Raw genomic sequence first — 13,108 nt, 5'->3', positions numbered from 1 at the left:
TTTATTTCTATAACTTACGTTTCATAAAACTTAGGAATCAAAATAAATCTCAAAATCCCATTGTGGGTTAGTGGTACGTTAACACTTCTGATTTATAGTGCTTCTTATTGCATGGTTACCCTAAACTATTACTACTACAGCAATCGGGATACTTGCAGGTACTCTGACCTAACCAGTTCATTACGATGCTTCCTCTTTGACAGCCTCAACCCAAGTGAACGAGCCTGTCCAACATTTACCGTGTCCCCACCACCTGCTAAAACTACCGTGTTTTGACATAATGTTAAATCGTGTTCAGTATAATGTTATTTTTCCAACTACCCCTGTATTAATCGGGGTAACATAATGATGTTGTCACGGTATAATTATTATTTAACTGCTATCTTAAATGTAAACATAAATAAATCATGACAATCATAACGTGACGAACGCGTTTGCGTTAAGTCTCATTTTGTATAGGATTTTGAGGTTCCAAAACGTCCCGCTTGGCGCGCTCTTCCTAAATCCAATACAAAATGAGACTAAACGCAAACGCGTACGTCAAGTTTCAAAATCGAATTTAGTTACACTAGGGGTACAGATAGCCCCATTTTTTCCAAAGCCTAGTTATAGGATCCATGAGGCTCTTGTGATAGGATCCATGAGGAATTGGGCCACAACTCCTGAAATCTTAAATGTCAACTACATCCACACTTTATCAGGTCTTATATCAGGCCCGACGTCGGGCACGCGACGTCGAACAAGGGTATTTTTCCGTTTCATCAAATATCAGAACATCGTTTACAGTTGGTTTACAGTATTTGAAATGTAAAAAAATGGATCATATGCAAAAATATCAAACATGGAACATTTTTGGCAATTAGAAAAAAGGATTTTTTACATTTCATGTTTAATATTGTTAACGATGTGCTGATATTGACATCGGGACTGATTTCGAGCCCGATATCGGGAAGTGTGGATGTAATTGGCGCTTTATAGGCACACATATAGCGTTTATGTATTTTTATATTTTCGAAGGTAAAACAAAGTCAAGCAATTTCCCTCAGCGGAAAAAAAAGAACCTCATAAAAGTGCTTGAACCAAAGTATCCTGATTGTAAAATTTATATAGACCACAGAATGAACAATAGAACTCCGTAATGTAATGCATCGATGTACAATGTGAGTGCAGTCTTTGAACTAATTGTGATTGTTGAGATGCACTTTGGCCGTGCTCGTAAATGATTTTGATATTAATGTCATTTCAAACTGTTTAGTGAAGTCAGTGCATTCTGTTAAAGATTATTGTATAGGAATAGGTACTTGACTTGCGCGAGTATGGTACATAGCTAATCTACCTGCTTACGACTGACATTGATGTGTAGGTAGCAAAGTAAGTTCGGGTCACAGATTACGTGGTGGTAATCTGTTTCGATGTGCGTCACGATTTGACTCACGGCCATGTATGTGTGAGGCTTTTTAGGATTCCGTAGCAAAAAATGACTTAACTAGGTATGTGTAAAGTTAAACATAACTTTTTTAGTTTCATCATCTACCGTGTGTCTTTCCTTATGTCACAGCCATTTAACTCTTAAACTATCTATAACATACATGTATAAACGGAACATAGGCGTTGTGTGCCGCTTCTTAATTGTGTAGTATTTTTTTAATATAGTGTTATTAGAACGGACCTCTTTCTCATTCTGCATAAGTAGGCCTGTCGTGATGTACAGTCGCCTTCAGATAGGTATATAGGAGCGGTTGAGGTGTTCACAAATATCTAAACACGCCTCTATTGTGTTTAGATATTTTTGAACGCCTCGGCTGCCCTGGTATCTGATGGCGACTGTACAGTCTTATTCATAAATATGTATTTTTTCACTTTATTGCAATGGATTGTGGATGATGAGGTGAAGAAATGTATGAACTCAACTGTACAAGTACAATCAAACATAGGTAGGTATTAATTATAGTAGGTAGATGGTTAGGTACAGTTTAGATTATTTCGAGGTGAACGAATGTTACTAAGAGTTGATCGTAATATTCGGTCATCACAAAACATAATATACCTACTTACGAGTAAGTAGTAGGTAGTATTTTATTACACATTCGATTTTAAAATAGCAGGTTGCTAGGAAACAATACCGAAATTCGCAATTATCGCAGACGCATTATCCAATGTTAGTTAATCACTTGCAGTGCGTTTTACTAGAAAGGTAAATAAACTAATATAAAAAATATTATATAAAAAACTAATATTACAATAAGGCGTGTAGGTATTAAGATCTAGGAAAAGATCGATTGCTTGTGCAACTGGACCAACTGGACTGAAATATATTATAAACAAAAACAAATACGCAATTGGACTGATCGAGAAGAACAGCTCGACAAACAACAAATATTTTAATAATTAATAAGGCTACATCCAGTGTATAGGTAGTAGGTACACGCTTGCTCTTTGTAGTGGACCTCCAGAGCAGAGAAAGTAGGCAGTACCGATGACATGAGCGCTTTCACTGCTGGCAGACCAATCACCACGCACGGCGTGCATTATATGAGACACCGGTGCATTTAATTATTAATTAAAATGATACAATAATAAATTAGCGATTATTTCATTACGATATATAAATTACCCTTTTAAGTTGTTAACTATATCCATTCTATTAGTTATGTAAATAATAATTATAACATTAACACATTTTGTGTTACATTTACGTCTAAACATAGCCAGCAGCATAATTTAACTTTTCCTTTTCCTACTCTGTTTAATGAGTTAGTAATTATCTTTAACAATAGCCGTTCAATAATTCGTCATTAAATCAAATCATAATACTATGTCCAGTGATACAGATGCGGCCATTAAAAATACATATAAAATTGTTATGTATTAATTTATCAATTGGAAATATCCCTAAATTTATTTATAGGTATGTAAGAATAAGTTAGTGCATTCTTAACTATGTTTACAATTTTTACAAATCTTTTTACTAAGATATTACAATTTGTGGCACAATTTGTAACCAATTTCACAGTTCCGTAGAGTTATGCTGTACAAGATTATTATGCTACTTATATAATTATTACCCACCCATTTAAACCTAAGCAAATAACAAAAATAATATGAACGGTAATAAAATAAAATAATCAATACTTACTCATGTTGATAAGTAGCACAAACAAAATTGATCAAAAGGGGCGATGAATTCACGTTAGTATATAGATCAGCTATTGTTTATAATATAATGAAATGTCTGCAATCTGGACAAATTACTTTTATATATTAAATTACGACACTACCAAATATATAGCACATAACTATGCGTACGCCCCAGTACATTCCCAGATAGATATTGAAAAAAAAAGTACAGAATTGAATGATTGGTTTGATTGAAGTGAACTGAGAATGAGTGAACGAACAATAGTGTTGTCGAGATCGGCAAAGCGAACCCTATCAAGTAGCAGTGTTGCCACATTTATCGTAAATTTTGGCGTGATTTTGGCTCTCGTCTGCGACTCACATGCGCAAGAATTTGCGTGAGTTATGATTTAGCCGCATTTTCCAGTTTCTTATTATTTTGTAATGATGGGCAAAAATTTGACATTTTTTTTTCTTTTCATTTAACGAATCGTTACTTTTGATTCAAATCATGAAATCAAATCAAGTGCCCTGGCAATACTGTTAGATTACAAGCCATGTTGGACAAACTCTGCGCTGTACGGCAAATAAAAATAAACCATAGAAACACAAGATATGAGATCTAGAATAACAAGTATTCCGTATTAAACTTAATTTATGAAATATTAACAGTTGAATAAACTGAATTATATTACAATTATTGCAAAGGAAAGGATACGGAAGCATAACTGCACAATAACATGGCTTCGTCTCTAAACGTTATCAAATTAACCAAAATAGAAAATGTTTGTAGAACGTGTTTATCTGAAGAAATTGTGCCGCATTCTATATTTGATGTTTACTCTGGGACGATTACTTTCGACTTTGTAATAAGCGCAGTAACAGGCTTAAAGGTAAGAAAACATAAATCGTTAAGTAATATTGTTTTGATCCTAGTTCTCACGGAAAATTTTCACTTGCACTGCTTTATGGTGCTGTTACTTTCAGTCTATCAAATTTAGCTTACTGAATTGAATCAATAATTGTTTTAGTATTAACGGTGATTAAATGACTAGATAAATAAAAAAGTAGGCAAGTGTTTTCTTGCACCTATTATTTTTTATAAAAAAATTACGAACTGAAATGTCAGTTAAATTCCACTAATGTGTTCTATTAGTAGTAATTCGAGACAGGGTTGAGGGTAGCAGTTGAGGAAGTAGACTACATTTTACGGGACTTAGGGTACAAGATATCAATGCTTAGGGTTAGTTTTAAAGTATTTCTTTGTTTACTGCAATTATTCTGTAGAATATGATAGAAGATATAAAATTAACTTAAATTGTTATCTTTATTCAGATTGAACAAGGTGATGGGTTTCCATCAAATATTTGCCAGGAGTGCAGGGATAAAGCCATCAGTGCATTTGGTTTTAAGAAAAAGTCTCAAGAAACACATGATGCTCTAGAGACTCTGATTAAGAAAGCTATCAATGTAAGTAATACCTAACTGACTAGGAGGATTTTTGCAGCTGTGAGCTCCCATGGAAGCTTCAAATTTTTCTACCTATTCTGACCAAAATTGCGCTTGCCGAAACTCTCCTTCTCCCCATTTTAGACTATGCTGATGTTTCACATCTTTATCTAACTGAGGAGCAACTTCATAAACTTGAAATTTTTTTATTTATTTATTAGAACTTTGTTATTCTACAGAGAATTTTTATTGATTTGATATATATGAAAAAAAAATATATTTTCACCTTCCATATATACTGTATTCTATTCCTTCCCGCAACTTCTCACTATCTTAAGGAGCTTTTCAATTATCTTAATTCTGTGAGGTTGCCACGCAATTTGCTTTTTGCTGTCCCATCATCTTCTTCAAAAGTTTACAACACTTTTTACACTTCGAGCTGTACAATTCCGGAACTCCTTACCTCATGATTAGACATGCTCAATCTCTTGCTCTATTAAAAAAAACTGCTTAATAAACATGTTGCTATCATATTTACCTACTTTTGTTTTGTTTTATATAATATTATATGTATGTTTATGTATTTCTATTTGTTTTTTTTATAATGTGTATGTTTATTTACTTTAAGAGGAAAGAATAGTTTTGTGATCCTAGTGAAATAACTGTACTTTTTCTATGAAATTCCATTTTGTGGGAAAATGTTCTTCACTAACTAATTCTTAACAAATCACTTTGATTTTGATGTTGATTGCTTCAGCATAATAATTATATTCTAGGTTAAATGTTTCGCTTAAAAAAAATGTATTCTAAATTTTGAAAAAATGGAAAACCTATAAACCTAGTTTTTGATTGTATCAAGAGCATACTAAAAAGCCATGGAGAATATTTAGAAGTCGAAAAACATTTTCTCTTTTTGTATGGATGATCATGTGGTATACTTCCCTCTTAATTGTTTGTATGAAAGCAGGTCTCAGAATGCTTTTGTGACACCTACTCTTTTTGATTAAATGCTTTGTTTTTGCTACCCAAAGGTTGTATGGAAGAGATCACTCTCGAACTATAAGACCACCGGTTGGGTACCTCGATTGAAGGATATTATCTTGATATATCTATAGAAATAATATTATGCAAAGCTAATATAAGTACAAATTTGTCTAGATTATATATGTAGTAAAATAGTTCATTTTGCATCATAACGACGCAAATAGAGTATTATGAACCCCTATAAGTTTTCTCTTCATAATGTGGATATTTAGCAGTATGTAGGTGTTTTCACATAACTGCATACAGTTAAAGGCTGGTTAAACTGGCAGCTTATTTCATACCCATACATTTAGTCAGGAAAGAGACAGTTACACTTGAGTTAGGGCTTGTTTACACATTGATAGTTCATACATTTGCTACTTGCGTTTAGTCGCAAATGTAAGTACTCACACTTTTCATTAATCGTAAGCATTGTGAAAATGAAAATGCCCACTTATTCTTTTATTACATACATGATTATTAATTGGAAGCCTTTAGGGCCTGTTTCACAATGTCCAAGTAAAGTATTGGATAGCTAATTAACAAATAAATTAACCAGCCAGCCAGATAAAACTTCCTGCAAAACCTAGCACTTTATCTACCATTTAAGCTTATTTAAAGATTGTGAAACACCAAAGATGAATTTATTGGTCAGATAAGTGGCAAGTAGCTTTTCAGGACTTTACTTGGACTTTGAAACAGGGCCTTATAATCATATGTGAATGAGAAAATAAGGCTAACCAGTTCCCTTCTTGTACATACCAGTTATATTACAATTTAAACGCATAGCCTGTGCAAGTCATTATGAAAAACAAAAGTTTGAGTACTATTCCAATAAACAGTGTTTTGAAATTGGTGTGCGTGGTTTTGCCTATCAGTTAATTTAGTTGGAAGTAACTTATGAATTATTCTCTTATTTAAAAAATATGTGTTATATGCAAGTGCAAGGTGCTTCTAGTCAATCCAGGCAAGTATCTTGGTCATCTTGGATACATCAGAGTATATAATTAGGGGCCTAGCTAGAATAACAACTGCTAACTCTAACAACAAATTTCACAAATTGTATCAAGACATTCAGGACAATTCATGCATTCATTTATAGGGTGACTCCAGTAAAGGATCCAAAATAAACAGAATATAAGCCCAGAAACATGTTACGTAATATGTATACAAAACAGGTTTACATATTAAATTAATATAATTCTGTATGGACTGATGAGGATTATTGATAAAAACTACCCTATGTGCTTTCCCTGGGCCTCTAAACTATCTCTATACCGAATTTCATCTGCATTGGTTAAGAGGTTTATTTGTGAATAAGTAATTCAGAATCAGTAACAGACTTACAGTCTCTTATCTCATTTATAATATTATTAGTAAGGATTTGATCGGGTTCAATATTACATTGCAAGAACATAGTTATTATTATGTTTATTTACTTTCTCTTCTGAGCATATATATGTTCTATTTTCATTTACATATCTACATGTTACATAATTAATGGTACACTTTATTGCTAGTGATATTTTACAACTCCCAAGCGGTTGAAAGTACCAGTTAAGTATATCATGAATATTTAGTAATCACGATTTTGTCCACAGACAACCTTACATGATGTTAAAGAAGAGCAGCCAGCAGATGATACCGATGATGGCTTGGATATTGACTTTAATCTGCCGGTGACACCTGAAAATTGTAGCGAGTTAGGTAATGAAAACATTCATTATTAGTTTCATTTCATTTCATTTAATGAAATGTGATAACTGACAACAGTTAGTTTTAATTTCGTTTAAGTTTTGACGACTGGTTTGGCTTAGTGGGTAGTGACCCTGCCTACGAAGCCGATGGTCCCGGGTTCAAATCCTGGTAAGGGCATGTATTTGTGTGACGAGCATGGGTATTTGTTCCTGAGTCATGGGTGTTTTCTATGTATTTAAGTATTTATATATTATACACCGTGTTTTTTTTGATTTGCGTTAATTTCGAGGGTGCATTCCTGAGCTTAAATTAAGTAACTTTCTCAAAGACACCGATATTCTAATTAACTCCATTTCGGAGATAATCAATCATAAATTGTTATCTTATTAGGCCCTTACGAGCGTGTACACTTGCCTTAGGGCCTGTTTACTTATTGATTAGTGTTTAGTGCGAGTTCATACATTTGCTACTAAACGTAAGTACTATCTCGGACGATCGACGTTCGAAATGACATTGATATATCACAGTTTTCAATTGTTTCGTTGAGTTAAATGTAATGCCCGTGTTACAACAACGCTATATGCAACATTTAGTTACTTTTTATAAAAATAAAAATAGTAAAAAAAAACAAAAAAAAATTTTTTTTTTTTTAAATTAACTATGCCATTTAGTTTCCTTAAACGTACTTACCGATACCCCGAAGTTAACGAAATTCAATAAAAACACGGTGTATATATCGTTGTCCAAGTACCCTCAACACAAGCCTTATTGAGCTTACAGTGGGACTTAGTCAATTTGTGTAATAATGTCCTATAATATTTATTTATTATTTATTTATTTAATTCGAAATCGAAAGCGAGTTGTCTTAAATAATCGCATAACACGACACATTGTCATGACTATTTTCTCATGAACTTTATAGGTAGTTTTGACTTCACTCAAAATGCACTATCAGTAGTATGTATGAATGTACTTGGCACTTGTCGCTGAGGACGAGCAGTCAGCAGTAGTCACTCTCCTCCATGACAACCTCCACTACAACCTCCTCAACCTCATGGCCCCATGACCACCACCATGGCCATCTCAATTACCGCACCCCTGACAACCCCTTCATGACTAACACATGATCACCCCATGACCACCCCCATCCCCAACCCATGGCCAACCCCATGACTGACCCATGACCAACTCCATGAATTCATGATTTATCTCATCATGAATTCATGAAGGCTGGCTGGTGGCCTAGCGGTAAGAGCGTGCGTCTTGTAATCCGGAGGTCGCGGGTTCAAACCCTGGCTCGTACCAAAGTTTACCCTCTGGGTTTGAAGGGCAGATGGCAGTAAATAGCTTTCGTAAATAGTAGTGCCTACGCCAAATTTTGGGACTAGTTGTCAAGCGGACCCCAGACTCCCATGAGCTGTGGCAAAATGCCGGGACAACGCGAGGAAGAAGAAGAGACAGGTTATTCGTATAAACATATAAGAAACTCTCGTTCTTACGGCAAGCGTCAAAATGGGACGTTTTGCCAGCCGTGGACACATATTGTCATCACACTTGCTTGTAGGCCATGCGGTCCCTAAATTCTAAATCTCTACCTTGGACTCTAATGTACGTCCGAAATTAAGCTGAAGTTTTACTTATTTCCTTTAGTTTACTTACAACCGTGATGAAAAACGTTGTTATGTCCCGGGCGCTATAGGAATTACGAATTCGTATCTACCTATTAAGTTTGTTCGTTTGTTTAATTCCCACTCGTTCGTAAATCTTGTTTACCGGCCTTAATTATATAATTATTAATACAATGTATTTACTATTGCTGTTCACTACATATATTATGTAGGTATATAATATTAATAATATATAAATCTAATTATTACTTCCTTTCATTTCAAAATCGATTTTACTTAATTGAGTGAGAAAATTGCAGCGTGCATCACGATTCGTACTTTTGAAGGAAAAAATGATAAATGGACTTTATACATCGCTGGTTTTGAACGCACGCTAAGTCTGGCTCGGCAAATTCAAGCCGCAATCCCCAGCTCCTGACATGATGAAAATAATACACGGAAACATTATCAATTGTTTTTTAATTAAATAACAGATACTTTAAATAGGACAAAGAGTACTTACCGATGAAAGGAAATACTATAGCCAATAGTGGAAGCCGTACGAGCCCAATTTCAAAGAAAAACCGCAAATCGATGTACAGTTTAGCCATTTGGCATACGCATACTAGAGGTCAAAACAATTTTTTTGACCCGCAGTTCCTAAAAAAAACCGCCCAAGTAGACCTAATATTATTTAGTACGAAAGTACCTACACATACGGATGCATATGTAGGTATTTTATAATTCAAATTTTAAAATCAAATAGTATGTACCTATGTACATTATATGTAGGATGACATGTAGCGTGTTATATGTAGGACGGAATGTATATGAAATGACAAAACATTTTCCTTACGCTATTTTCTACTCATACGGGAAGAGTTTACATATGTCACTTGAGATTGGCGTGGCAGCCCTTACGGTTCAATGTTTTTTCTCAATGGATAATGGGACTAATGGGGTATGTCTGGATTGGAAACAGTTGGAGAATGCCGTCCACCGAAATCAATAATTTCATAATATACCTAAGCTTAGTATGATTTGACTTTATAAGCATACAACTTAGTATGATTTGACTTTTTCGATTTTGATTATTTATCTGTCTATCTCTCTATCTTGGCTATCTTTATGTGGCATTTGTGGCTAAGCTAATGACAATTATCATTTGTTTTAGCGTCGATTAAAAATGAAACTGAGGGTGATATTGGCCATCAATGTAACCAGCAGTGTAAACATTGCCCTGATGTGTTTGATACGTCTACTAGACTTAAAGAACATGTGGATAAAAAATGTGTGAAAGGTAAGTTTACTGTTACGCTGTATTTCTGATATATGAGATATCTGAAATATGTATTAAGTGTTTTTTTATAGAAGTACATATGTAGTTATAGTAACAATAAACTATTTAGTGAAGTTAAGCCTGCCGTTCATCTGGACTTTCCTGAATTTGTAAGATTTAGATAGTAGATTTCTTCAAAGCCCTGTTCATAGTTTCTGAGTATTAAGGTAAAACCCGGACACAAGGTAGCTATCACACTGGCGCCGCATCCGGAAATCCGTGATTGTATTAACCGCTTTTATTAAGTCAGTGTAATCCCTAAAAAAAAATTTATTTTAGTTTTACTATAATTGTAGTCAGTAGCAATGATGTAAAACAAACATCCAAGTTTAGAAGAAATGTTTGAGCTTCGAGTTCGTTTAGTAAGATATGGTGAAATTTTAAAAACCTGTGATTTGGAATCTAAATTATTGCAGCGCTATTTTTGTTGAGCTATTCATGTTAAAGGGCCAGTAGGTTTGTGTTCTTTTTTCATTTTCAGTGAATGTAAGCGTGTGTGAGATGGATGTGCGTGCTCGGGACCGCGGACATCATGTTTTCGTTTTTTTTTTGTGTGTTTATAAGTAGTCGTTGTGCTCCCTCAAGCATAATATTGTTCATTTTTAGAAATAATGTTTATATTTTTAGTTTTTGTGCAAAATGTTCGTGGTATTTTTCTATAGAGCGAAAGCCAAAAACTCAGGATTCCAATCGTTGAAATCCCTAGAGAAAGGCCTCAGGATTTCTAATTAAATTTTTGGCAACCGTATTGTAATCTTAAAGAGCGCTACGACTTTTCAAATGCAAGTACTTTGTTCTCTACGCCTACTGCACCTGGATGCATTGCATTTATCCTTATTTCTATGTTGTGCCACGATTACGACGATCACTACCATGTTAGTTATATTTACAGTGGAATTTGAAGATGAACAGAGTACCTACTGCCCGCTTTGTGGCACATGCTTTGATAATTCAGACAGTTTAACAAAACATATGTGGACAAGTCATGCTGACCTTATGGGACCAAAGAAGAGAGGTAGACCGAAAAAAATGCTGACCAGTGTGAGTTTTTTTATAACTTTATTGTCTATACAAATTATTTTACATTAAAATATAGAAATAATTTAACAGACAAAACCTACCTTCACAGAATAATTTGAAATGTCATTAAAATTATTTCCGTCCATAGTGCATATTCTAACAGTTACAATTAGGCCAAATAAGTATAATACATGAGTCGCTTAACTTCCAACTCGGATAAATCCACTTTACCCTTATATTATATATTCATTACTGTATGATTGAATCCCAGAGTTATGTAATACAGGGGTAGAGTAGATTTATACGAGTTTGCTCATGACCGATGAGGTGTTCTGGTCTTCATCAGCAGTTCCAATTCAAGAAATGCTTGATTTGTTGATGAATATCCCTATACAGCGATATTCATCAACAAATCAAGCATAAATGTATGTATATATACATGTATACATATGTATGTATATGTATACCTATATGATTTGAAGAGTTTCTTGATTCTTCATGAATCATCATCAGAACTGGATTTTGACAAAAATGGGGCCAATCCGGAAGCACATACCTATATACTTTTAATCGGTTAAAAGATTCTAGAGTTACGCTAATATAAGTAAAGCAGAATGATAAAACTATTATATACACACAATTATTATTTTTAGTTAACATTTGAATGATGAGTGCTTAGTTGTCATTGTATGACTTCCAGTTGTAAATTGTCTTCTTGATGACATTGTGATTCTACACTTTCCAGACTATATTAAGTAAATTATCGGAAAATGGCTACCACACGAAAACCGGCCCTATCAAAACAAAAGTCTGTATATTCTGTAAGGATGAATTTAAAACTCAACAAGAATTGAGCAGGCACATGATGGTACATAAAGGTAAGGATGTTGATTTGTTACAAAATTAAAGTGTTTTGAAGACCCTACATCGGCCACTATGAAAACGATGTTAGAGCAAATCACTAATGATTTTTAAAATTATACAAACGCTTAACATATTAATATTATGTCATAATACTTCCAGGTACAAAAATTCAATGCTGCATGCTGTGCAAGAAAATGTACCTCAACATAATGAATTTTGAGCAACATATCTGTTTCGATGATAGAAATAATTCCAATAAAATGTTAAATGTAAGTATCTAAAGACAACTAGTTTTTAATTACTTATCAGGTCAGTCTGGAGAAAACTGTCTATGAGACCGTCCACAAGCTCTTCCGTCGCTTTAGCTCTTGCGTTTGTACACGTACACCACTTACAGAACGTCGGTAGAGCGGAAGGAGCAAAGCACTTCCTTTCTATGTCTGAGCGACATACGTATAGATCGTGTCATTCACGACGACGCCTTGACTCGTATTGTCATGTTATTAAAGGTTACATTTGACAAATCTGCGCGACATCGTGGATGATACGAACTATGTGTTCGTCCACGTATTGTGGAGCCGTTAACCACGTATAGTACTATGAATTTTATCGACAAATCACCCCCCATATGTTTTTTCTCGACCATTTTAAAACTGCACCCTTTCAAAGTTTTATGGTGTCATACACTACTGGACTTGGTTAATGTACGATGTCCACTATACGTGGACAAACACATTGTATAGTTTGTATCTGAACGTAAAGCAATTACATACTTAAACCTGTTAATGTTTAGGTCATACCGAGTAACTTTTACTATGGAACCAACCCTTAAATCGCGTAAAAAATAATTGTCTGGTTTATACATTTTGCTGGTCTGATGTTGAAATTTTCTATGGGAGAGTCAATTTTTTCGCGATTGCAGGGTTGGTCCCACAGTAAAAGTTGCTCAGTATGACCTAAACGATAACGGGTTTGAGTAATTGCTTTACGT

At 34.3% G+C, this 13,108-nt stretch overlaps 2 protein-coding genes across 3 annotated transcripts in view; one reads left to right on the top strand and one right to left on the bottom strand.

The window, feature by feature from the left end:
• Positions 1-3,465, bottom strand: part of LOC133516162 (tetratricopeptide repeat protein 39B-like) — a 47,374-nt gene extending 43,909 nt beyond the window's left edge. Inside the window, exon 1 of the mRNA XM_061848945.1 lies at positions 3,137-3,465. The gene's annotated coding sequence lies outside the window, so the exon portion shown is untranslated. The remainder of the gene's footprint in view (positions 1-3,136) is intronic.
• Positions 3,466-3,645: 180 nt separating this feature from the next.
• The window catches only part of LOC133516129 (zinc finger protein 271-like), a 55,324-nt gene continuing 45,861 nt past the window's right edge, over positions 3,646-13,108 (top strand). The window contains exons 1-7 of one of the 2 annotated variants that reach the window (XM_061848889.1): positions 3,646-4,010; positions 4,453-4,587; positions 7,191-7,296; positions 10,069-10,194; positions 11,126-11,274; positions 11,999-12,131; positions 12,277-12,386. In XM_061848889.1, coding sequence (XP_061704873.1) covers positions 3,858-4,010; positions 4,453-4,587; positions 7,191-7,296; positions 10,069-10,194; positions 11,126-11,274; positions 11,999-12,131; positions 12,277-12,386 — 912 coding nt within the window. In that variant the 5' untranslated portion in view covers positions 3,646-3,857. The remainder of the gene's footprint in view (positions 4,011-4,452; positions 4,588-7,190; positions 7,297-10,068; positions 10,195-11,125; positions 11,275-11,998; positions 12,132-12,276; positions 12,387-13,108) is intronic. The other variant, XM_061848878.1, reaches the window with a different exon arrangement.

The sequence above is a fragment of the Cydia pomonella genome, chromosome 1 (genome assembly GCF_033807575.1).
Source record: "Cydia pomonella isolate Wapato2018A chromosome 1, ilCydPomo1, whole genome shotgun sequence".
In the NCBI taxonomy this organism is placed as follows: Eukaryota; Metazoa; Arthropoda; class Insecta; order Lepidoptera; family Tortricidae; genus Cydia; species Cydia pomonella.
Note: the sequence above shows the minus strand (reverse complement) of the source record. Positions and strands in the feature narration are given on the sequence as shown.